The sequence below is a fragment of the Notolepis coatsorum genome, assembly GCF_963971535.1.
Source record: "Notolepis coatsorum genome assembly, chromosome: 8".
In the NCBI taxonomy this organism is placed as follows: Eukaryota; Metazoa; Chordata; class Actinopteri; order Aulopiformes; family Paralepididae; genus Notolepis; species Notolepis coatsorum.
The window spans coordinates 141,029,462-141,056,572 of record NC_140172.1 but is presented as its reverse complement, the minus strand read 5'-3'; the positions used below and the strand labels follow the sequence as shown (position 1 = coordinate 141,056,572).

The 27,111-nt window shown below is 45.2% G+C and overlaps 1 protein-coding gene across 1 annotated transcript in view; it reads right to left on the bottom strand.

Annotated features, from left to right (window-relative positions):
- The window catches only part of gabra3 (gamma-aminobutyric acid type A receptor subunit alpha3), a gene marked incomplete at both ends in the record, with an annotated part of 316,811 nt that overhangs the window by 25,585 nt on the left and 264,115 nt on the right, over window positions 1-27,111 (bottom strand). The window contains 2 exon segments of the mRNA XM_084319586.1: window positions 4,500-4,643; window positions 5,216-5,277. Of these exon segments, the coding sequence (XP_084175712.1) occupies window positions 4,500-4,643; window positions 5,216-5,277 (206 nt within the window).

Sequence of the window (27,111 nt, the reverse complement as noted above, 5' to 3'; positions counted from 1 at the left end):
TAGCACGCGGCTTAACTCCGCCTCTCACTCAGCTTTACGACACGCTCGCTCGTCTCCGGTGAGGTCACGATGCGGGGGATCAGGAGGCGTCACACACCCGGGCTAAAGCGAGAGGGCTTTTTCATTAACCTTTATTTAACCATGTTGACCCGGTGAGACTGGCAGCGGTACAGCAGACGCACGCACGCACACACGCACACATGTAACGGAGGTCCGTGAGTAATATCCACACAGTCACGATGTACGTGTGTGTTGTGAAGTGACTGTGGCAGTAAGCGGGCTGCGAGTTAAACTCACTTCCCCATAACGGGGTTAAAAGACACATAGATACGGTACCCAGGAGTGAATTCACCTCTTAGTGCAGCGGTCTATGCTGTCGCCCACGGCGTGGGAGACCCCGTGTTCGAAACTCCCTCGGGGCATCGACGTTTAATACACAACGCAGAGGAGTCACATACGATCTGACACACACACACACACACACACACACTGTGTTTAAATAGTGATGTTATTTTGCCACATTATGCTATTTTCTTTACATTAATCTACTGTATATTGTATTTTTTACTTATTTTTACCTATTACCTATCAGTGTGTCGGACTCTTAACAACCAAGACCTGCACGGACTACAACGTATGACATACAGTATATATCATGCCAGTTAGGGGCACCTTGTGTATACTGCACCTTGTGTATTACTGTTTACTCTTACTCTTAAATCATAGTATACATTCAGATGCAAATTCTACCTATTGTCACCATTCTTGTATTCATTGATGTTTCTTAATGCAATGCCCCCTGTATTGTTGTGTATTTGACTTAATAATAAAGAACTTGAAGTTGAACTTGAAGCTCTTTGGTCTGGGGCTGAAGCAACAGAGTAAAACAGCCGGGCCTACTCCACTCCACGGAGCTGTTCCCAGACGTCTGGAGCCACTCGTCCGGCCCGCTGGCCCAGGATTCAGACCCCCCAGACGGCCGGGTTAAAGACGGCCCCGGCTATTGAAGCTTTGGGTGAGGAAAAGCAAAATGGGAGAGTTATTTCCGTCTGTGATATTCTCTCTTTATGTAGGTGACCCAATTTTCGAGCATCTACCCTGACGGGTACATGTTCCGCTCACTCAGCCCCCGAGAGCGCGGCACACTGAGACAAAGCGGCGGGACTCGGTGTTATAATTCTGAGGAATTATTCCTGACGCCGGGGAAAGCTTCATGACAGTAATATGCAATTAATGCAGAGCGTGGAAGAGAGTAGCTGTCAGGTTTCACAGGACCGGGAAGGTATGACTGATCACTCTTAACTGTTTGTACAATAGTAGCAAAATTGATTTAATAATAATAATAATAATAATAATAATAATAATAATAATAATAATAATAATAATAATAATAATGATAATGATAATAATAATAATAATAATAATAATAATAATAATAATAATAATAATAATAATAATAATAATAATAATAATAATAATAATAATAATAATAATAATAATAATAATAAATAATACACTTTATTTGTATAGCACCTTTCATACAAAAACTGCAGCTCAAAGTGCTTTACAACAGAAAAAAAGACAGGCATAACATGAGCACATAAAGTGCAGACATATAAAATCACAGTTTTTCACATTAGGATCTAACATCCCAACAGGCCACCTTGTTTATGGTTTGATTTAGTTTTAAATAGACAATAATAAAAAGAGCAAGATAAAATAGACAGAGTAAAATAGTGCAATAGTGCAGTGCAATAAAATAGTGGAATAGATAAAATATTATTTTTAATAGCGGTGGAGTTTCTTGCTGCAGTGGAAAGAAAACATGAACTTGTTGACTGAGGCTGACGGCGTCTTTAAAGAACCAGTACAATCGTGTTAATTCAGAAGGAAAAGCTTATTGTGGAATGTTAAAGGTGCTGTAAGTGGTATTTATTTTGTTAAAATAAGTGGTCCACATGTTAAAATGATAGCTCTACATTACGACAGCCATCACTGTCGGTTAGTCAGTAGCATGGGTCTCCTAGCAGTAAACGGAAAATACATTTCCTGGTATCCCGTTCCCACTTGATCCAATCAGGAGAGAGAACTATTGGGTCTATCTAGGGTTCTCTCTCCTGATTGGATAAAGTGGGAACGGGATACAAGAACATTTATTTTGTGTTTACTGCAGAGCAGAGGGACTGGGAAACCTGTGTTACTGACCAGGCACTCTATATCAGTGATGGCTGTTTACTGCAGAGTGGAGGGACAGAGAGACCCATGTTACTGGCCAGACACTCTATATGGCTGCTTTTTTATAAATGGCTGCTTTTTTATATAGCGCTTTTATCCAAAGCGCTTTACAATTTGTTATTCACATTTTACCCATTCACTCACACATTCACTCACACATTCACACACCGACGGCGGAGGCAACCATGCAAGGTGCCAACCTGCTCATCGGGAGCAATTAGGAGTTAAGTGTCTTGCTCAAGGACTGCTTGACTGCTCTACCTCCTGAGCCACTGTCGCCCCTATTCTAGATCAGTGATGGCTGTTTACTGCAGAGCAGAGGGACTGAGAGACCCATGTTACTGACCAGACACTCTAGATCAGTGATGGCTGTTTACTGCAGAGCAGAGGGACTGAGAGACCCATGTTACTGACCATACACTCTATATCAGTGATGGCTGTTTACTGCAGAGCGGAGGGACTGAGAGACCCATGTTACTGACCAGACACTCTATATCAGTGATGGCTGTTTACTGCAGAGTGGAGGGACTGAGAGACCCATGTTACTGACCAGACACTCTATATCAGTGATGGCTGTTTACTGCAGAGTGGAGGGACTGAGAGACCCATGTTACTGACCATACACTCTATATCATATCAGTGATAGCTGTTTACTGCAGAGCAGAGGGACTGAGAGACCCATGTTACTGACCAGACACTCTATATCAGTGATGGCTGTTTACTGCAGAGCAGAGGGACTGGGAGACCCATGTTACTGACCAGACACTCTATATCAGTGATGTCAGAATGTGGAGCTATTATTTCAACATGTAGACCACTTATGTTATTTAACATATTTTAACAAAAATGCCACTTACAGCACCTTTAATTTATCGTATGTTCCTTTGGCTAGTAAGCTACCAACAATATGAAAAAGAAAAAAAAGCAATTCACTCTCATTCATACTCCATCTAAATATCACAATGGATTTTTAAAATAATATATATATTTATATTTTTCCCCTTCATGCATTTACTGGCCTCTAAGTGTGTTGTGAGTGATTTATGGAAAGTGCTGTATTAATGTGCTGAGGATACGGTCTCTGAGGGTCCAGCCCACTGTCTGCTCTGCTGGGCTGTTCATGAATAAATAAAACACTCTCTTTTATAGAGTTCCTGCAGTACATCCTGTTTTCAGGACGCAGAGACCAGGCTATATCCCGAAAGTTACACCGTTGATGCTTGAAATGTCTGAGCTTCCATGTTAACGTCGTAGGGTTTTGTTTTTAGCTAACGTGAAATAATCCAACAAGTGAGCTAGCCGGCTGCTGTCGACCAGGCTAGCATATTTACAGGAACAAAAGCATTAATTCTGAAGGTTACATCACTGGTGGCTTGAAATGTGTGAACTTAGTGAAACAACATGGCAAACGTACAAAACATTGTACATAACATCTCCAGTCTCTCTTTCTTCATCTTTCTTTTCTGTTCTCCCAACTGTTATAACAGACTGCCATGCTACCTGGCTAGCTAGCGAGCTGTACCCAGCATGCCGTTCAGCGCTGTAACAGTTAATACAGTCCCCTCTCAATACACTACAGGTGCTGGTAAAAACAAGGGAAAATATATTTTTTTGGACAAAATTGATTGATTGATTGATTGATTGATTGATGTTTTTTTTATTTTCGTGTCTTACATACAGATGTATGCCCAGCCCATATGGGCTTACAAGACACATAAACAATAAGTATATAATAGTATACTTGACAATAAGTTATATAGACCAAGATGGCCACAAAAAAAGAAAACAAAATCAAATGTAATATAACAAGCTGTAAACAATGTATGTAAACAAAGAAACAAGAGGAATTCATATACAATTATATAGGATATAGTGTGTTTTGTCTCAAGTGCCATGCTTTCTCCAAAAATCCTGCAAAACTGAAAATCTCCTCCACAAAAAACCAACTCAACATACAACTCTCAGACGGCCAAAACAAATCAGGATTTACAAATAGAATTGTCTCAAATAAAGCCCTCCTCAAATCGGTGTACAAGGGGCAATACAAAACAAAATGATATTTGCATTAACTTTGCATATATGATATAATATACAAAATTATATTTGCATACATTATTCAAATATATATATATTTTTAGACAAAATCTACACCCATCCCTAGCGGCGATACATACTACTAGGATGTGCATCTCTCTCTCTCCCTCTAGCTACGGCGCGTCTCAGCCGCCAGAAGACGGCCCACCGCGCGCCTCTCCAGGACTCACCCGTATCTCCATGCCCTCCTTCTTGCCGTCCCAGGCCCAGCTGCGCTTGGTAAAGTAGTTGACGGTGGCGAACTCGATCAGCGCAGAGAAGACGAAGGCGTAGCACACAGCCATGAACCAGTCCATGGCTGTGGCGTAGGCCACCTTGAATGAATGAATGAATGAATAAATGAAGTTTATTTAATGGTCTTGTTTACAGACAAATCAAACACACCTGTGTGGACTTGCAAAAAATTAAAAATAAAAATAGAAAATCACAAATGTACATATTCAAGGCAAGCTCACACACAAAATCCAAAATCAACGACTGAAAAAAAGGAATAGGCTGAAGCACATGCTTACTTTTGCCTATCCTTTACAAATTCTTAAAAACGAAATATATTTAAATATAAGAAAGAAAAACTTAAAATATGCTGCAAGATATAATAAAAAATCTTTTAAAGAAAAAAGCAAATGTTTGATGTTTTACTCAAAACTGTACTCCTGAATTATTTGATCCTTTAAGGCTTTTTTAAATCTCCCCTGAGAAGTACACAACTTCAACTCGTCACTAAGGCTATTCCATAATTTAACTCCCAAAATTGAAACACATCTAGCTTTTACATTAGTTCTTACCTTTTTACATGTTTTTAAGAATACACAACCCTCTTAATGATACTTTCCTTCTCTTGGTTGAAAGAGACATTGAATACAAACTGGTAGGCTTTTACTCTCACCTTAGGGAGGGAGTTCCGAGCGCTGATGCTCAGTGTGGTCATGGTCAGCACAGTGGTGACCCCTACGGACGACATCACATGATTAGCGGGGGGGGGGGGGGGGGGGGGGACATTGTTATTGGAGACATACACTGTAAAAAATTATAAATAAACACAATCGCCAAGCTGTCTCAACTTGTATTTTCAACTAGCCTTTTTATTTTGGTTTTGTCGTTGAATAAACTCATTTATATGTATTTATGTAAAAAAATATGTGTATTTATATATGTATTATAAGATATTAAGATATCTTATGTTAACTTTCACTGCCACACTACAGAAGGTTAACCGTCGGTAGTGTGATAGTAAAGGGTTAACCTTCTGTAGTGTGGCAGTGAAAGGGCTAACCTGCTGTTGTGTGGCAGTGAAAGGGTTAACCTTTTGTGTATTGTCGCAGTGAAAGGGTTAACCGTTTGGTAGTGCGGCAGTGAAAGGGTTAAGATATTCCTTTATTGATCCCCTTGGGGAAATTCAGGCATCATAGCAGCATGGGGGGGGGGGGGGGGGAGGTACAGGTATGGGCAGGGTAATAGTAGAAAGACATAAATACAGGCAATAAAATTATAGTACAGTAGAAAAGTTAAAGAAGAGTTACAATATTAAAGGTATCCAATGGAGTTTTCCCATAAACTGCTCCCTTTGGTTTATATTCACATATCCACCCAAATAGAGAGCGTTTCTTGTATTGTGAGAGCAGAGAAATTGCTCTCATCAACAACAACAACAACGCCAACAACAACGCCAACAACAACAACAACAACAACAACAACAACAACAACAACAACAACAACAACAACAACAACAACAACAACAACAACAACAACAACAACAACAAACCCGTGTTACTGTAAGATTCACTTTCGGTTTTGGCCAGACGGACCTCCGTTGATTGGTAGCTAGCTTGTTAGATTTAGAGGAAGATCGGGTAGACCAATGAAATGGAAGCACAAGTGGGCGTGTTGACACGCCTCCAGTGCACTCTTTTTGTGTTCCACGTCACCCCGTGCTCGTGGCGTGCACATGTGGAAGATTCCATGATACACAATTCTCGGGGACCCCTTTCCTCTTACTGTGCTCTATAGCGCCAATTTCACCAACTAGTGGTGAAAAACTCTCATTGGACACCTTTAAATTTATACCTTGTCCTGTTGTTTAAACTCCTCTTTAGTTGATTCAACAAAAAAAAGTTACTTGAGCTTTTTGCATTGGCTTTGTCTTTGTTGAGCAGTGGCGAATCTTCCTGGAAGCCAAGGGAAGCCATGCTTCCCCAGAAAAATATGAATATGAAATATGAAATATGAAAAATAAAAAAATAAAAAATAAAAATAAAAATAATATATATTTTTTTAATATAGTTTACAATAATAATAAAGAAATCATTATTTTTCATCTCTGTGTTATAATATTTTTTTTTAATGTTCTCCCTCTTCTCCTCACTCTCTCTAACACTGTCAGACTCACTGAGGCAGGCTGGCAGTCACTCTGTGCTCAGTCACTGCAGCTCAGGCAGAATATAGAACGGAGGGCAGAGGGGAGGTGTCTTTTTCAAGCTTCCACCATGTGATTCATGGTTATGGACTCCAGAACCAATTATTAGCCAATAAGATTCGAGCTTAATAAAGGGGGTCCCACACCTTAACATGGGTCCGTCTGACAGCGAAGCACTCTAGCGTCTTCAAATTTGCCGCTCTGGAGGCGGGGCAGTCCAGAACGTTTCCACCGATTGACCAATCAAATCACATTAAAAGCTAAACGTGATGACGTCATCGCCTCTGTGAAACTGCGTTGTGAAAAATATACACGCCTCGTGGCCACGTTCGAATCAAAACAACAATACGAGGGAACCCCGGAGATAGCTAGCTAACGTTATGTGAGTCTTAATGTCTAAACAAACAGCATTGTTTGATTGATTGAAATTCGGATTCCTCTCTCGGATTAATTCATTGAGGAGACCTGAAATTCGCTCAGCTGCAGAAAAGTTTAGGAGAATACCTGAATACCCACAGGACTTGGAGAACTTTGTGATTGTGGACGTTGCTTTACTTTACTTTGCAGCATCAGCTGCAACAATGGTGACTGTGAGTACCTAATAACCTAATATCTTTTCATAAGTGATGCCGCTGTGTGTGTGTGTGTGTGGGGAGCCATACTGTATATTCTGCCGTGTCATATCATACTGTGTTATTGTGTTTGATCATACTGTACTGGTCTGCTTGTGTTTGATGGGCCGAGCCACAGGCTACTGTATACATGTATGTTCTGCCATGTCAGCAATATCTTGCAAGACGCTGAGAAACGCTCCGACGGCGACATCAGGCCATTAATTAATTTCAACCTAGAACCTAAATGATCTCTCTCTCGCTCGCTCATTTATATAGCGATTTTCTAGACACTCAAAGCACTCCCCACAATGTAGGGTGTAAATTGCTTCCTTCACCACCACTGGTAGCACCCAACCTTGGGCTATGCAGGCTCAATGGCTGCCATACACTGGCACCAGGCACACATCACACTACACAATGACTACCATACACTGGCACCAGGCACACATCACACTACACACTGACTACCATACACTGGCACCAGGCACACATCACACTACACACTGACTACCATACACTGGCACCAGACACACATCACACTACACACTGACTACCATACACTGGCACCAGGCACACATCACACTACACACTGACTACCATACACTGGCACCAGGCACACATCACACTACACAATGACTACCATACACTGGCACCAGGCACACATCACACTACACAATGACTACCATACACTGGCACCAGGCACACAGCACACTACACAATGACTACCATACACTGGCACCAGGCACACATCACACTACACACTGACTACCATACACTGGCACCAGGCATACATCACATTACACAATGACTACCATACACTGGCACCAGGCACACATCACACTACACAATGACTACCATACATTGGCACCAGGCACACATCACACTATACACAATGGCTGAATGGCTCAGGAGATAGGGATTGATATCAGCCAATTAAGGGGGAAGGATGATAGGTGGATCTCTTCACTTCCTCCTTCCCTCTCCTTCCCTCTCCTTCCCTCTCCTTCTCTCTCCTTCCCTCTCCTTTCCTCTCCTTCTCTCTCCTTCTCTCTCCTTCCCTCTCCTTCTCTCCTTCCCTCTCCTTACCTCCTTCCCTCTCCTCTCCTTCCCCAGACCCTGTGATTTCACCTGTTGCAGGGTCTCTCTCTCTCTCTCTCTCTCTCTCTCTCTCTCTCTCTCTCTCTCTCTCTCTCTCTCTCTCTCTCTCTCTCTCTCTCTCTCTCTCTCTCTCTCTATCTCTCTCTCTCTCTCTCTCTCCTCTCTCTCTCTCTCTCTCTCTCTCTCTCTCTGATTCATAATCAAACCAGACCTCCTGCAGGCAACCACTGTGTGTGTGTGTATATATATTTGTGTTGTGTGTGTGTAATATTCAGAAAGAGAGGGAGAGAGAGAGCGAGGGAGGGAGAAATATATTATATATATTATTTGGCTTAAATATGAAAAATATTTATTAAAAGAAATGTATTAATAAAAAAAAGTTATAATTTTTTTTGGCATCCTCTGTTATTTTACCCACGTGACGCCACTGATTAATAGCTGAGTGATGTGAACTTGAAATGTAATATTCACTCTCTCCGATTCAGTTACAACAAAAGAAACGCCAATGCAAAAAGGTTACTTGATAATTTAAATTGAGACCATTTACGATTTGAGACACATTAAGATTAAGAGAATGTATGAAAACGTGAGGGTAGACCTAAACAAAGTAAATGTTTAGCCTGCTAATCAATGGTGTGAATGTTTGTTTAAAATTTGAATGCATTGCGTATTACTTTTTAATGTATAATAATTGTAAATCAGCTACAGTATGTAATCCTGTAGAACAGGAACAGACTCTGTAACGTCACATCACAAATTTGAGACTTACATCTCTTTGTCGATTGAACTTTGGAAATAAAATGTCATGAATTCCTGATTTGGGTGCCGTTCCCCCTCAACACTGAGTCAGTCCTGCGTCGCTTTCACTCGTAGTGTTTCTCATAATGTTCAGCAACGTATATTTATTTATTATTTTTATTCCAACAAGTAATCAACTGTATTTTCAAACATATCTTTAATCAGATTTTCATAATCTGAATCTGTAAAATGATCAAAATAATTTTTTTGTTGAGATTACAGTAATTTCGTAATGAGATTAGAGTACCGGTTACTGGCGTTACTGGTGTTACTGGTGTTACTGGTGTTACTGGTGTTACTGCCGCTACGTTGGTAGAGAGAGAAGCTCAGAAGAGCCCTGCTAGCTGCCAGGGTCGTCTGAACAGACAAACATGTTTTAAAAATAGTTTTTCCTTGTTTTTTCTTCTCTTATGTATATTTTCAGATTGCAAATCATCACCATACATAATATATAAATAATATATAAGATAGATAAATACATAGAAAAATAAATAGATACATAAATAAATACATAAATTCATGAATAAATAAATAGATAAAACAGATGTGAACATTTTCCTCCCCCCTCCCCCTCCACCTCCCTCTCCCCCGAAATATCAAAGAATAGACAGAGAAAAGCAAAAGGAGAAAAGAAAGACCTAAAGAAAAGGCAGCAAATGGCTGAACGGTGAAAAGTGCTCGTCTTAATGCTTCTCTAATGACACCTCATCTGAGCACGTCATCGCAGCGTCCGTGTATTCATGCCGCGCTGGTAGGAGTTCCCCCTGCCGGCTGGAGAACAGGAGAGAGACCACCTCACAGCGGGGAGAGAGAGACCAGACCGCTAGGCCAACGAAGAGACCAGCCAGCGGAGACCCATCCAGCGATGTAACCAGGAGAGAGACCGGCTACCGAACCGCTAACGACTCAGTCATTTAATACTGTTCTGTCTCAGAGTCATTTAATACTGTTCTGTCTCAGGCGTCGGTTACACACAGGGTGTTTTCGTTTCGTTTTCAAGATGAGTTTCGCTTTCCAGAGCGCAACGTAGTGACAGCCGAGTTAGACATTTGTTTTGCGATCTGAGCACTTTCGTTTTGTCAGAACGAGGCGTGGTCAGACCGCAACGGATCGCGTCTCGAATTCAGCACTGAGGAGGTAGTTACCTTGGATGTGCCAATACACTTCCTGCAAAAAAATCAACAAGCCACCATCTTTAAATGCCTCCGTGAGCTATTTAGCCAATGTAGCACTTATTTTTCAGCAAAGAAAGTGCAATAAAAGTGCAATAAACAAAACGGATACATTCACTGTGTGTTCTGCCTCTCATTTGTTGATGAAACAAAACTAACATCAACACAATTGACCACCAAGAGCGGATAGTTTAGTCTCACAAAAATATCTCTGATGTTGTTAGCTACATGCTAACGTGAATGGAATATGCCAGTACAACAGTATAGCATTGTGGCTAGCAGCTAACGTTAGCTCACGTTAGCCAGCCAGCACCAAACTGATGATATCAGGAGCTATCAGTAGCTAGATAACATTAGACAACGCCTCATGTATTAAACAAAGGTGAATAGATGACTGGGCCATTTTGTTTAATGCTTGTTAAGATTGAAAGAGGAGCTCTGAGCTAACAGGGTCTGATAGCTAACGTTAGCTCACGTTAGCCAGCTGCTCATGCAATCGTTAATGCTAGCAGAATGAATGGATGTAAACTTTATTTAACATATTGCAGAATGGGTACAATACAATACGGCTCAATACAAACAATTGTTAAGGGAATGCAGACTGTTGTAGCTTGGACTGGGGTCCTTATAACAATAACTTGACAACACATGGTAGCTGCAGCTATTTGGGACAGCTCTGTTGTCACCGGACGTTGGTGGGGGCACGCAGATGTCGGTATCTACTGCGCATGGGCGTTGAGCAACAACGGCTCCGCGCAGATTACATGACACGTTGTCTGCATGTTTTGGCAAGTATCCAAAACGAAAACACCCTTTCAGCGTTGTCAGTAGGGCAACGCGTTTTCCTGCCAAAACGGCATTTCTATTTAACTGGGACAGCAAACGTATTCATTCAGCAACAAAACGAAAACAAAAACATCTAGTCTAACCATGGCCTCAGAGTCATTTAATACTGTTCTTGAGGGTGTGTAGCTAGAAGATGTAGAGCGTAGGGGTCTTGAGGGTGTGTAGTTAGAAGATACAGAGTGTAGGGGTCTTGAGGGTGTGTAGTTAGAAGATACAGAGCGTAGGGGTCTTGAGGGTGTGTAGTTAGAAGATGTAGAGCGTAGGGGTCTTGAGGGTGTGTAGTTAGAAGATGCAGAGCGTAGGGGTCTTGAGGGTGTGTAGTTAGAAGATGCAGGGCGTAGGGGTCTTGAGGGTGTGTAGTTAGAAGATGCAGAGCGTAGGGGTCTTGAGGGTGTGTAGTTAGAAGATACAGAGTGTAGGGGTCTTGAGGGTGTGTAGTTAGAAGATGTAGAGCGTAGGGGTCTTGAGGGTGTGTAGTTAGAAGATGCAGAGCGGAGGGGTCTTGAGGGTGTGTAGTTAGAAGATGCAGAGTGTAGGGGTCTTGAGGGTGTGTAGTTAGAAGATGCAGAGCGTAGGGGTCTTGAGGGTGTGTAGTTAGAAGATACAGAGTGTAGGGGTCTTGAGGGTGTGTAGTTAGAAGATGTAGAGCATAGGGGTCTTGAGGGTGTGTAGTTAGAAGATGCAGAGCATAGGGGTCTTGAGGGTGTGTAGTTAGAAGATGCAGAGCGTAGGGGTCATGCCATGTCAAGGACCTTGAAACGGATTTGTGCAGCAGAGAAGCCAGTGGAGCTCTCTGAGAAGTTGGGGGTAAAGTGAGTTGTTGATAAGGAAAAGCGGTTGACAGTATATTGTAGAATCTGCCGTTTACTGTTAATTTATTCATATATTAATTCATAGATCTGAAATATATATATTTGGTGAATCACAAAGTTGATTTCAATACGGGACTCGCTAAGAACTTGATGTCTCGTGTATAAACCCACCCCTGCCTTAAAGCTGCAGTAAGCAACTTCGGAGAAAGTTGACCTGATCAGCAGAAAGAGAGCGAGCTATACTCCAAAAACATCTGAATGGCTAAAAACAACAGCTCCCTGCATCAATAACCAATCAGAACTTTAGCCGGCCAAGTGGTGTACCTGGGTCGCATGGGAACAATAAGACGACCATCGTGTTCCTCGTCAAAATGTGCAAAACCACCTGCCGGTCAGAGAAAATATGGGAAATATATATATTTTACATCTACATTTAGTCATTTTAGCTGACGCTTTTATCCAAAGCAACTTACTAACTGTGTACAACAAGTCAGCAGGAAGGGTACGACTCTGGCAGCTAAGGGTCAGTGCGTGGGGTTGTTCATCATGAAGAGTGCCGAGCTGGAGTGCTTCACTCTCAGTGCATAGTAGTATAGACATTGGCATAGTATATATATTAAGGCTGTGAAAGTTAACGCGGTATTAACGCGTTATCGCCCGATTCTATTAACGCCACTATTTGTTTAACTCACGATTAACTTAAAAAATATATATAATAATTTTTTTTTTTAATTTTTACTAGACTTCACTCAGGTGTATTAATGATGCTCTCATTGATACTATGTTTGTTTCTGAAGTGTGTGTGTGTGTGTGTGTGTGTGAGATATATATATAGAGAGAGGGGGTGAGAGAGATGAGGAAGGGGCAAGAGAGAAAGAGAGCTGTGATAGTGTGTGTGTGAGAGAGAGAGAGAGAGAGAGAGAGAGAGAGAGAGAGAGAGAGAGAGAGAGAGAGAGAGAGAGAGAGAGAGAGAGAGAGAGAGAGAGAGGGGGGGGGGGTGGTGTGATTACTCAGCCCTTGTGTGGGTTAATGTAACAAGTTCCTAACGTTTTCTTTCCCCTATTATTTCATGCACACTTTATTCATTGTTTTAAATTATTATTTTCTTTTAAGTTATTTTGTGCATCACTCTGTTTTGAATTTGATGCAAATTTGCAATGCATGAGGGTCATCCTTTTGTGTTAAATGGCTGCATAAAGCACGCATTTGTTGACTCTCATGTTGATAAGAGTATTAAAACTTGGAACTTGAAAAAGATCCGTTTAAGGTAGATACAAAATAAAATAAAATAAAATTAGATTAATTTGCGATTAATCGCGAGTTAACTATGGACATTCATGCAATTAATCGCGATTAAATATTTTAATCGATTGACAGCACTAATATATATATAATATATATATATATATATATATCTTATATCTTTTTTTTACCTTTATTTACCAAGGGTAGGTTCCCTGAGCACAGATGCTCTTTTTCAGCTACGCCCCGCTTCACATTCACACAGTTCCATTCACACCTGGGAGCTGCCCAGTACAACCACAGTCTGACACCGTTGGCCACTGAGCAACTCCACTGGAGCAGTTGGGGGTTTAGTGCCTTGCTCCTCAAGGGCACTTCAGCGGAACTGGTGTTAAGGGTATGGGAGATTTATTCACTTGTTCATTCACTTCCCCAGCCCAGATTTTTCCTGCCGGTCCGGCTATATATATAAACAAAACAAAAATAGGGCTGTTAAAATTAATGCTTTAACTTTGGAGATTAATTTAAACGATTTAAAGCATTCAAATAAATGTATCTAGATTCATCTATGGAGTGAAAAATCTTCAACGTTCTGAACTTTCAGCAGTATATTTGCTTGTTCAGATATAAGAAAGAGGTCTAGCTGAGTCAATGTTGATGGTTTTGTTGAACATTTGTATTTCAGAGAGAAAATGTATTCAAAGAAAGCTATTAGCAGTCTTTGAATCTAAATATACTTTTTTTGTGTTGATTTTACATTAATTCCATGATTTTACTCAAGTAAATATCTGTTACAAGCTTCGGTTTTAAGTAGAAAAATGCTATTTTTAATCTAGATTAATTACAGAAAACTGTGAGATTAATTAGTTAATTTTTTTAATCTATTGACAGCACTAAAAAAACGAATATATATATATATATATATAGAGTATATATATATATAAAAGTATTATATATATATATATAAATGTATATATATATATATACAAAAAAAACTTAAATATATTATTATTATAATAATTATTATAATTCTTCTATTCAGCTTAAAGCTGCTTAAAGTGCCTCTGTGGGTCTGTGGAGAACCTGTATTGCACGTTCCGGAGCCTGAAAAGCCGTTGCTTTCACTGAGAGCCGGTGGCCTTTCCCACGCAGCAGCAGCAGCAGCAGCAGCAGCCCTGTTTACCCAGAGACCTGGCGCAGAGGGAGCCTCACGGAGTGCGTTAAACACACATTAATGCTCCTCTTGTTCCCGGCGGCCCGCTACGTTTCGCGCACATCATTGGTTCCAGTCGTCTATTCCCCGCTGGCAGGGCAATAAATGTCCAAATCAATTACCTCTAAATGTTGGCATCGTGAATCATCGCCGTGCTGCATTAGAGGGGCGTGACTGGCCCTTGTCCTGAAGCCATGCCCGTCCAATTTGCCCTGAGAACGATCCTTGGCTTTTGTTTTGTCATTCTAGCTGAATCTCAGGGCTACTACGCTCTCTTTAAAAAGAGAACATCAGCGATGGACTAACGAGCAAAACACTAATAATTCAACCAGTAAACTCAGGCTGGAGGTTGCATTGTAATGACAGAGGGTGTGTAGTCACTGACAGAGGGTGTGTAGTCACTGACAGAGGGTGTGATGTCACTGACCGAGGGGTGTGTAGTCACTGACAGAGGGTGTGTAGTCACTGACAGAGGGTGTGTAGTCACTGACAGAGGGTGTGTAGTCACTGACAGAGGGTGTGTAGTCACTGACAGAGGGTGTGTAGTCACTGACAGAGTGTAGTCACTGACAGAGGGTGTGATGTCACTGACAGAGGGGTGTGTAGTCACTGACAGAGGGTGTGTAGTCACTGACAGAGGGGTGTGATGTCACTGACAGAGTGTGATGTCACTGACAGAGTGTGGTCACTGACAGAGGGTGTGTAGTCACTGACAGAGTGTGATGTCACTGACAGAGTGTGTGATGTCACTGACAGAGTGTGTGTAGTCACTGACAGAGTGTGTGTAATCACTGACAGAGTGTGTGTAATCACTGACAGAGTGTGTGTAGTCACTGACAGAGTGTGTGTGTAGTCACTGACAGAGGGTGTGTGGTCACTGAGAGTGTGTGTAGTCACTGACAGAGTGTAGTCACTGACAGAGTGTGTGTAGTCACTGACAGAGGGTGTGTAGTCACTGACAGAGGGTGTGTAGTCACTGACAGAGTGTGTGTAGTCACTGCCAGAGTGTGCGTAGTCACTGACAGAGTGTGTGTAATGTCACTGACAGAGGGTGTAATGTCACTGACAGAGGGTGTGTAGTCACTGACAGAGGGTGTGTAGTCACTGACAGAGTGTGTGATGTCACTGACAGAGTGTGTGATGTCACTGACAGAGGGTGTGTAGTCACTGACAGAGTGTAGTCACTGACAGAGTGTAGTCACTGACAGAGTGTGTGTAGTCACTGACAGAGTGTGGTCACTGAGAGAGTGTGTGTGGTCACTGACAGAGGGTGTGTAGTCACTGACAGAGGGTGTGTAGTCACTGACAGAGTGTAGTCACTGCCAGAGTGTGTGTAGTCACTGACAGAGTGTGGTCACTGAGAGTGTGTGTGTAGTCACTGACAGAGGGTGTAATGTCACTGACAGAGGGTGTGTAGTCACTGACAGAGTGTAGTCACTGACAGAGGGTGTGTAGTCACTGACAGAGTGTGTGTGTAGTCACTGACAGAGGGTGTGTAGTCACTGACAGAGTGTGTGTAGTCACTGACAGAGTGTGTGATGTCACTGACAGAGGGTGTGTGGTCACTGACAGAGGGTGTGTAGTCACTGACAGAGGGTGTGTGGTCACTGACAGAGTGTGTGATGTCACTGACAGAGGGTGTGTGGTCACTGACAGAGTGTGTGTAGTCACTGATAGAGGGTGTGATGTCACTGACAGAGGGTGTGTAGTCACTGACAGAGGGTGTGATGTCACTGACAGAGGGTGTGTGGTCACTGACAGAGTGTGTGTAGTCACTGACTGTTACGATTCTGGTTCCTGACTACGGTCGGGAACCACCCACCTCCTCTGTCATCTGTCACCTGACTGCTGTCACTTGTTTTTCCCTGTCATTTAGTGCTGTCACTTAGGGGTTGGCTTCTGATTGGCTGTCACGGGGGTGTGTGTGGAATGTTGGTATTTGGTGGCTATTTAACATTCCTTCCTCTGCTTGTCATTCGTCAGGTCTTCACTATAGGCGTTCGGAGATAACGCGGCCGGTTCCAGTTCTGGACCACCACTAAGCTCCATTATCTATTCTCTCGTTCCTTTGCCTTTGGCATAGTATCCTAGTATTACTCTTTGTGTTCTTTACTATTAAAGTCGAACCTGTTCAAGAGTATACCTTCTCCGTCTCTGTGATTGCCTACAACAATTGGAACTCACCTACCTCCATCCTGACACTGACAGAGTGTGTGTAGTCACTGACAGAGGGTGTGTCGTCACAGCACACTTTCAAGCCTTGTGAGCAACGTGACTGGTTGAAAGCATCTTGTGTATCAACCCGCCCCTACTGTGCCCCTGACCACAGCCTCCTCATGACCCTGACCTCAGCATGACCCTGACCTCATCATGACACAGTGCATGAAGGGTTAGTTTAACCCTTTCACTATCACACTACAGAAGGTTAACCCTTTCACTACCACACTACAGAAGGTTAACCCTTTCACTACCACATTACAGGTTAACCCTTTCACTACCACACTACAGAAGGTTAACCTTTCACTACCACACTACAGAAGGTTAACCTTTCACTACCACATTGCAGAAGGTTAACCCTTTCACTACTACATTACAGAAGGTTAACCTTTCACTACCACACTACAGAAGGTTAACCCTTTCACTACCACACTACAGAAGGTTAACCTTTCACTACCACATTGCAGAAGGTTAACCCTTTCACTACTACACTACAGAAGGTTATATAGCGTACTTGCATCGCGTCCCGCTCTTGCCATACTGAGATATACCTCATCTCATCTCATACACCATCAACGAAAAACAAATACACCCACCACCTGCCAGGCCCCGCCCCTATAGAGGCGTACTATAAAGTACTAGGCGTGGTCACCACTCACTCTTCCTCTTTTTCGTTTCCATCATAGCGGTCGCAAGTCGCCCTATGTAACTAGTGCTATGAAAAGATTAGAGAAATTGCATAATGTTGAATGCTTACCGGAGGTTTGCTTACCCCTGGAATCTTCGGGGCATGTTTCAGCGACACGTCGGGCCTATTCTGATGTTTCCTCGTCTGGTGGCAGCAGATCAAGGAGCAGCGTGCAAGGTTTGGCTATCGAGCCGACTTGTACACAGGTAGGCCCTGTGTCATCAGGCATTGATGTTGGTGTTAGTAATGCTATGGAGTGTGTGTCGGCGCCAGGGGCGGGATGGCTTGGTGAACGTTCCACTGCAGTGGACGATTTCCGAGCGATCCTGGAGCATGCTGCTAACATTAATACTACTGCTAATGCTAATGCTGAAATGGGTCGTTGTTCTAATATTCCCCGCCGTGGGACGTTGCCGCTTTTCCCTCCTCTTGCCCGGTTCATTAATGAAGGTCAGTCGGTAGCTAATGTGGGGGGTTTCGCTGAGTCTTATTTACGGGTAAAAGGGCTGACAACAGGGTGCAGGCCGGGTGTACCGTGGCTAAGTAGCCAGGTAGCTTTGATCCTGTGCCCCGGCGGGGATGAACGATGTCCCACCCGGCCGATGCTTGAGAGCGAATCGGCTCGGAGGCTGGCAGTATGGACGGATGAGTGGTATACTGCTGCAGGATGGTTTTTAGCGGCGGCCAGTGTTATGGCTAAGCTGTCTATTTTCCTATCCACATTGGCGTCGGGTAGTGGGGCTATAGGTCCAGCCGACATTATAAACATGTTGCATGTTTGTGGTGTTATAGAGATCTTAACTCAGTCGCAAGCTATAACTGTGGGGAGGATTAGGATGCTATCAACGTTTGTTAATAGGCATGTCTGGTTGGAGCACTCTCCTCTTGGGGAAGAGGATAGGTTTTCTCTCCTCATGACTCCTTTTTCCACGGAAGGACTTTTTTGTCGTTCTGTGGAGGCGCAGGCGGTTGTTGATCTGGGTCCCATACCGCCTCACGCTGTGCAGCCAGAGGTTGGAGCACGGCCTCGTCAACGACTGTGGCGAGGCCCTCGACAGGCGGCCATGTTTCCCCCACCAGTGGTACCCTGGGTGGAGAGTCAACAGGGATCCGCAAGGCCGACAGCCTTGGCGGCCGAGGGATCGGCCATTTTGGGTGTATTCGGCTTGGATCAAACAAGCCGTCGTCATTCTGCCGCGAACAGCCCGCTCCCCGTTCAATCCTCTCTCCGTTACCCACGAAAGTGGGGCTCTGATCATTTTCCTTTGGCTGCGGGCCGCGAACCTTCTTTGAAGCGCATGCGGCCCCACTTTTCACTTCTCATGAGGACAGGGGCTGACACCCAGTTGATGGCTGAGCCTGGCTCTGTCCGTGAGAATGTTGTGCTGTCGCGTGGCTCCTGCACCACACGTTGTGTGATGGGTGAGCCTGGTGTTACGGCTGCCACTATTTACAGTGGTCAGCAGGGGGACTCGAGGCCTCTTCAGTTGAATGCACAGCAAGGGTTACCCCGGCCTCGCCGTCGCCAGGCGGCGTGTCACGCTGATGCCTCCCACTCCCGTGAGAGCGGCAGTGGTCTGCAAAGAAGAGGCGAGCGTGATTTGGGTGATAGCAATATCACTGCAGGGCTACGGCGTGTAGGAGCCCATGGGGTCCTCACGCCTTGCATGTCTAGCTGTAGAACAACTCCTCAGCATGCGCTAGAGGGGTGTTCAGGGGGGGGGGGTGTGTGTCAACCAGTTTGATGGCAGCTTCTCCCATATCAAACCGGCCCTTTCTGTCGGGGTCCCCCCTTGGGTGCGTCGCACAGCGGGAGGGACCGGGCCAACTATCTACTGTTCCTTGCGTTAGTTGACGGCGGGTGCGCTGTGGGATTATTTTCACATATGGCGACAAGAATGCCGTTTGGAGGGGTGGATAGAGAGAACGTTGAGGGAGGGGCTTGTGTTGCAGTTCGCACAACCCCACCCTCCGTTCTCAGGTTTGGTGCCGACCCTATTGTCAGGGTCAGAAGCAGTGACAGCCCTGGCCGACGAGATCCAATCTCTGTTGGCGAAGCAGGCCGTAGTCGTGGTCCCGAGAGAGGACGCGATGTCAGGCATCTACTCCCGTTATTTTCTGGTGCCCAAAAAAACGGGAGGGGTCAGACCTATACTGGATCTGTCCGCGTTCAATCGTCTGATTGTAGCGAGACCATTCAGAATGTTGACCGTCAAACTCCTGCTGCTTGCTGTCAGAAGGGGAGACTGGTTCACCTCCATAGACCTGAAGGATGCGTATTTTCACATCCCGATTTTCCCTCCTCACAGGAAGTTCCTGCGGTTCCTGTTTCAGGGCGTAGCGTACGAGTACCAGAGGTTGCCATTCGGCTATTCTCTGACTCCCCGCACATTCACCAAGTGTGTAGCGATTGCGCTGGAGCCTCTACGTCGTCGGGGAATACGGGTTCTATTCTATCTCGACGACATTCTACTCCTCAGCCGATCGGAGGAGGTTGCCAGGTCTCATACCAGGCTGGTGGTGGAATTCCTCACCAGGCTGGGTTTTGCTGTGAACTGGAAGAAGAGTACGCCTCTTCCCAGTCAACAGGTGGAGTACTTGGGCTTGACGTTGAGGTCAAGGCCCATGATTGTAACCATCTCAGAGCAACGGAGGGTGTCTATCCTACACAAGCTCGGGGGTTTCCGTCTGGGAGGAACGGTCACGGCGCTGCAAGTGATGCGCCTGCTCGGTATGATGGCATCTGCTCACATGGTGGTTCCTCTTGGCCTCCTCTTCATGTGGAGGATACAGAGGTGGTTCTTCTCTATGGGAATAGATCCGGTGAGGGACAAATGGAAACGGTTGACGGTTCCTTTGTCGATATGGGGAGATCTCGCCCATTGGAGGAGGCTGGGTATCCTCACCATTGGGGTCCCCATGGGCAGCGGGCGCTCACACGTCACGGTCTTCACCGACGCCTCTCTCACGGGTTGGGGAGGGACGTGTCGGACCAACGCAGTGGGGGGCAGCTGAGCGAAGGTCCATGCTGGCCCGTCTACCCTGCACATCAATGTGTTGGAATTGAAGGCGGTCCTCCTGGTCCTCAAACGGTTCGACCACCTGGTGGTAGGCGAGCACGTTCTGGTCAGAACGGACAGTATGACGGCAGCGGCGTATATCAACAGGCAGGGTGGGACTCGTTCCATCCGCCTGCACCGGGCGGCGGTCGAACTCTGGCTATGGGCATCTCGCAGGCTGCGCAGTCTGAGGGCGCTCCACATCAAGTCAAGTCAAGTCAAGAGTTTTAATTGTCACGGCATACAGGTATACAATGAAATGCGGGTGGTCTTGCCCGCAACGATGTGCAATACAGTGGTACATATAATAGAATCAAAAGAAGGAAACAACATTGTGCAGTAACAGGTAGCAGGTAACATGGAGTGACATCTCGGTATCTGTACATAGTTATTTACAGAGCATGTGGGACATGCTAGTTAGCTTTGGTAGTGCAATACACTGTTCCTGTTATTCTAATTTAAAGTGTCCTTTCCTTTGGCCATAAGTGTGCGTGTGTGCGACATGAGTGTGTGCCCATCCCTGGTATGGAGAATGTGGGCGCAGATATGATGTCTCGGGGCGGTCCTCGTCACGACAAGTGGGAACTCCGCCACGATATAGTCAGGCAGATCTGGGATCGCTTCGGGGAGGCCTCGGTGGATCTGTTTACGAGCCGACGTTCTCACAAGTGCCCCTTGTGGTTCTCGGTCAGTCGGGCAAATCATCCCCCCTTGGGGGTGGATGCCTTCTCGATCTTTCCATGGCCGCCCGGCCTTCTGTACGCCTTTCCTCCTGTACAGCTGTTGAGTCAGCTGTTGGAGCGGATACGGAGGGAGCGCAGGACGGTGATCCTGGTCGCGCCGGACCGGGGCACGGCAGTGTGGTTCCCGGTCTTGATCCAGCTGCTGGTCGCTCCGCCTTGGGTTATTCCTTGGTCGGCGATGGCCCTCTCTCAGCAACACGGGTCGCTGTTTCAGTACCCGGTGTTGGGCCAACGTCTGATGGTGTGGCTGGTGGGAGGGTAAGTCTGGAGAGGATGGACCCTTCTGTGGTTGATACCATCCGGAATGCGCATGCTCCCTCCACTGTCGCGCTTTACGCGGGCAGATGGCGTATGTTCCAAGAGTGGTGTAAGGCGGGGGGCCGGGACCCAGTCTCCTGCCCCCTGGATGCTGGTTACCTCCAGTCTCTCCTTGATAGACTGTCGGCTTCGACGGTGAGGGTATATGCAGCAGCTATATCCTCCTATCATGAGGGATTTGAGGGGGATGTCTTGTTCAGCCACCCTCTTGTGAAGCGTTTCCTGCTTGGCGCTTGGCGCGTTAAGCCGGTGCAACGCTCTTTGGCTCCGAGTTGGGATCTTCAATTGGTCCTCGGCCGGTTGTGCTTGGCCCCGTTTGAGCCTCTTGAGCAAGCGCCGTTGGGACAGCTGTCGTTCAAGACTGCGTTCTTGCTGGCCGTCACCTCCGCTAAACGCGTGGGTGAGCTCTGTGCTCTTTCGGTACGACCAGAGTGCCTGTCTTTTCGTTCCGATTGCGGTGCCACTCTGCGGCCTAATCCTGCCTTCGTGCCTAAGAATATCCGGAGTTCCTTCCGCTCCACGGATATTGTGGTTCAGGCGTTTCATCCGCCTCCTCAAGTTAGTGAGTTGGAGGTGGGCCTTCACCTGTCATGTCCGGTCCGTGCTTTGGGAATTTACCTCAGCCGTACACAGGGCCTCAGGGTTACCGATCAGCTTTTTGTCTGTCACGGTGGTTCTCGTGCCGGTAAGGCACTATCGAAACAGCGCCTGTCCCATTGGTTGTGCGAGGGCATTGCCCTCTGCTACACGTTGGCCGGGCTGGATCCCCCCCGGGGGGCGTCAGGGCGCACTCCACTCGTGGGGTGGCAGCCTCTGCCGCTCTGCTGGGTGGGGCCTCGGTGGAGGACATCTGTGCTGCAGCTTCATGGTCCTCCCCGGGTCATGACCGGGGGTTCTGTCTCCCAGGCGGTTCTGGGGTCTGTGGCCTTTCCTGCTTCCCGTCCTTTGGTAGGGTAGCAGGGGTGTGTGGGTATGGGCCACAGTGTGTTGGGTCACACGTGGTTCCGCCTGTGCTGTGTGTTCAAGGGGTTCTAGTTCCCTTTTGCTCGCACTCGGGTGGAGTTGACTGCGCCCCCCCTTCATTAGGAAGGATGGGGTGACGGGACTCTCCTTTCCCCTTGATGTGGGCTTACGGGGCCTCAGGGGGTGCATCTGTCGGGCCTCGCGTCCGCTCTACCCCATATCTCAGTATGGCAAGAGCGGGACGCGATGCAAGTACGCTATATAACGATAGGTTATGTATATAACCTAGTTATATGAGTACTGGCTAAGCGTCCCGCTCTTAGCGGCCCTGAGTTCCGTTGGGGAATCTTTTCCTGGAAACGTTTTTTTTCCAAGGAAGAGTGAGTGGTGACCACGCCTAGTACTTTATAGTACGCCTCTATAGGGGCGGGGCCTGGCAGGTGGTGGGTGTATTTTTTTGTCGTTGATGGTGTACAGTAGGTACATGAGATGAGGTATATCTCGGTATGGCGAGAGCGGGACGCTTAGCCAGTACTCATATAACTAGGTTATATACATAACCTATCGTTTACCCTTTCACTACCACATTACAGAAGGTTAACCCTTTCACTACCCTGTCTCCGGCTGTCTCGGAGCGATGACCGGAGTGTTGAGCGTCCCGTGATTAAGACAGGGAGGACGCGACCCTCTTTGCCCCTGTCAAATAGATTCGCTATCAGCTCTATCTTTAATCTCTCAAACATTTTCAGTTGCTATTGTGTTTCACTACACACATGAGTGCATGCTTACCAACTGTTAGTCTGCAACACTATCACCGACATCTAAGAAGGGAGATCCCCCCATGAATGGCCCTTTTAAGGTTTCTCTCCTCCACACTGCATGTGGAGCATTTTTTCCCTATTGTTAGGTTTTAGTGAGTTTTTCCTTACCTTCGCGTGGGGTATGTCTGGGAGTGCTTGCATTCTATTATTTATTTGCATTTATTTTAAATGTGTTGGACCTTATGGTGTTCTTGTTTTGTTCTTGACTTATTGTTATGTTTCTTCTTGACTTGTTTAAAGAAGACGTGTCCGGCCCATAGGGACATTAACGTGTGTTGTCGGGCCTTACAAATAAATTTGATTTGATTTTGATTTGATTTACAGAATGTTAACCCTTTCACTACCACATTACAGAAGGTTAACCCTTTCACCACCACACTACAGAAGGTTAAGGTACAGTAACAGTGTGTTTAAGACTGTGATAAGCAATAAATAAACTCTAAACTATAAAGTACAGTCAGGACAGCTGAAACCTGGCGAACTTCTGCCGTCGACTAAAAACACACCACATCAAACAATATATATATATATATATATATATATATATATATATATATATATATATATATATATATATATAAAGATGTTAATATGTCTATGATACTACTATGCACTCAAGAGTGTAGCACTTAAGTTCAACACTGTTTGATGAACAACCCCACTGACCCTTAGCTGCCAGAGTTGTACCCTTCCTGCTGACTTGTCTGCAAGTCTCTGTGGATAAAAGCGTTCAGCTAAATGACTAAATGTATCCGCTGTGAGCGAAGACGGGACACCTCAGCTGAAGTTGGCCAGAGCTCAAGACGCCGTAATCTCTTTTAACTTGGCAGACGAGTCCGTGGCCTTTTTTCCAGACGAAGGAGCAACGTTTTCCTTTATCGCTGGGCTCCTCGGCGGCGGGCGCCCACACTTTTCTCCATAACTCAATTCCCTTTTACGAGTTTTCGCCCGTTAATCTGTAAATAATTAGGTGGTTTCTGGGGCGGCCAAAGTAATTACCGCTCCATCCTGTGATCCATAAAGACTTGTCGGTCTGCCAGGGCCCGCGTAGACACAGAGATGTTCTGGTACCGTTCATCCAGGCGTAGACACAGAGCGGTTCTTGTACCTTCCACCCTCTCCCCTGACGCTCCAGTTTTCCTGAGCCCAGCTGATGATGTGGACAAAAGCGAGATCCCCGAATGTCCATTGTCCCATTCAGGCGTAGGTCCCCCTCAAAAAATACAGCTAATATGAAAGGCAACTCAAAACCAACAGTGGCTCGGGAAGTAGAGCAGTCGTCTGGTAATCTGGAGGATCCCGGGTCAATTCCCGCTCCAATCGGGCAGCGTGTCCTTGAGCAAGACACTTAACCCCTAACTGCTCCCGATGGGCAGGTTGGCGCCTTGCATGGTCGCCTCCGCCGTCGGTGTGTGAATGTGTGAGTGAATGGGTAAAAATGTGAGTAACAAATTGTAAAGCGCTTTGGATAAAAGCTGTTGTATAAATGCAGCTATTTACCATTTACGGGCGTGATGTGTTTTGAATGTGCAGAAACAATACATATTTGAAAGCAATACAGAACGCCTGAAAGCCTTACAGCATTATATTCCATCATGAAGGTTGTCTTTTCCTTTACATAAATAAAGACATTTCCAGCATGAATTGATGCAGAACAGTTCACCAGAATGCAGGAAATGCAGGACATCTCCTGGGGGAGGACCACCAGCCCCCCCCCCGCTTAAAATGTGCCCCCCCCCATGTTGAAACCAAACCTACGGCCTTGCTCTCATCGTTTCACTATAGCGATATTTACATGCATGCAAGCAAGAGTGTCCTTGATCGCCTTAATGTTTTGTATCACTCAGCCATCAGGTTTGCTACAAATGTCCCCTTTTACACACATCACTGTGATCATTACACTCTCGACGAGAAGTTCATTGGCTTACGCTCATTTACAACGGCCTCCTTGGTCTGACCCCTCCTTATTGTTAAAATTGTTATCTACTCTCTATAACACCAGAGCTGCTCACCATATCTCTATAACACCAGAGCTGCTCACCATATCTCTATAACACCAGAGCTGCTCACCATATCTCTATAACACCAGAGCTGCTCACCATGTCTCTATAACACCAGAGCTGCTCACCATATCTATATAACACCAGAGCTGCTCACCATATCTCTATAACACCAGAGCTGCTCACCATGTCTCTATAACACCAGAGCTGCTCACCATATCTCTATAACACCAGAGCTGCTCACCATGTCTCTATAACACCAGAGCTGCTCACCATATCTCTATAACACCAGAGCTGCTCACCATATCTCTGTAACACCAGAGCTGCTCACCATATCTCTATAACACCAGAGCTGCTCACCATGTCTCTATAACACCAGAGCTGCTCACCATATCTCTATAACACCAGAGCTGCTCACCATATCTCTATAACACCAGAGCTGCTCACCATATCTCTATAACACCAGAGCTGCTCACCATATCTCTATAACACCAGAGCTGCTCACCATATCTCTATAACACCAGAGCTGCTCACCATATCTCTATAACACCAGAGCTGCTCACCATGTCTCTGTAACACCAGAGCTGCTCACCATATCTCTATAACACCAGAGCTGCTCACCATATCTCTATAACACCAGAGCTGCTCACCATATCTCTATAACACCAGAGCTGCTCACCATATCTCTATAACACCAGAGCTGCTCACCATGTCTCTGTAACACCAGAGCTGCTCACCATATCTCTATAACACCAGAGCTGCTCACCATATCTCTATAACACCAGAGCTGCTCACCATATCTCTATAACACCAGAGCTGCTCACCATATCTATATAACACCAGAGCTGCTCACCATATCTCTATAACACCAGAGCTGCTCACCATATCTCTATAACACCAGAGCTGCTCACCATATCTCTATAACACCAGAGCTGCTCACCATGTCTCTGTAACACCAGAGCTGCTCACCATGTCTCTATAACACCAGAGCTGCTCACCATATCTCGCTAGATGTTCCCCATGTTAACACTTCCTTTGGTCAAGCCTCCTTCCAGTTTGCTGCTCCCAGCAGTTGGAACGAGATGCAAAATACTTTGAAAATGGACAAATTGATCCCTCTCACTACTTTTAAGGACTCTATCTCAGAGTAGTTTACACACACCTGCAACTGTCACCCAGCCTTTTAGCTGTAAACTGTCTGTTCTGCTTCATGTATTATATACTATTTGGTTGTTTGTTTGGTGTGTGTTTTAATGATGTCCCTTACCTCTGTGACGTATGTATCGTATCGTCTGTCTCTTTTCTATTTTATTAAAAATGTTGTCCTCTTTCCCTGTAACCCTTCGAGAGGCTCTTTTGATCTTCTCTATCTGCAGGTTTCAACAAGTTCAATGTACGACATATACTAGCAAAAAAATAAAACACAACCACATAGTGAAACTGAACTGGCGGCTGCACTGAATTCCCACATGTTCCATTCAAGCTCCCAGTAGCCCCGCAAAAAACAACAACTTTATATTATTTAATCTCCAGACGGCTGGGTTGCCCCCACCCCCCCAAATATTTAATATCTGTGCAAATGAAATGTAAGACTTTTAATACCTTTAAGGCCTTAAAATGAGAATTATGAATGTAATACTTTTTAAGACTTTTCAATACCCTGCAGATACCCTGTAAATAAAGGTTGAATAAAATAAATAACTAGAATGCAGACGCTGTCACCCCACAGCTCAGCTCTCTCTCTCTCTCTCTCTCTCCCTCTCTC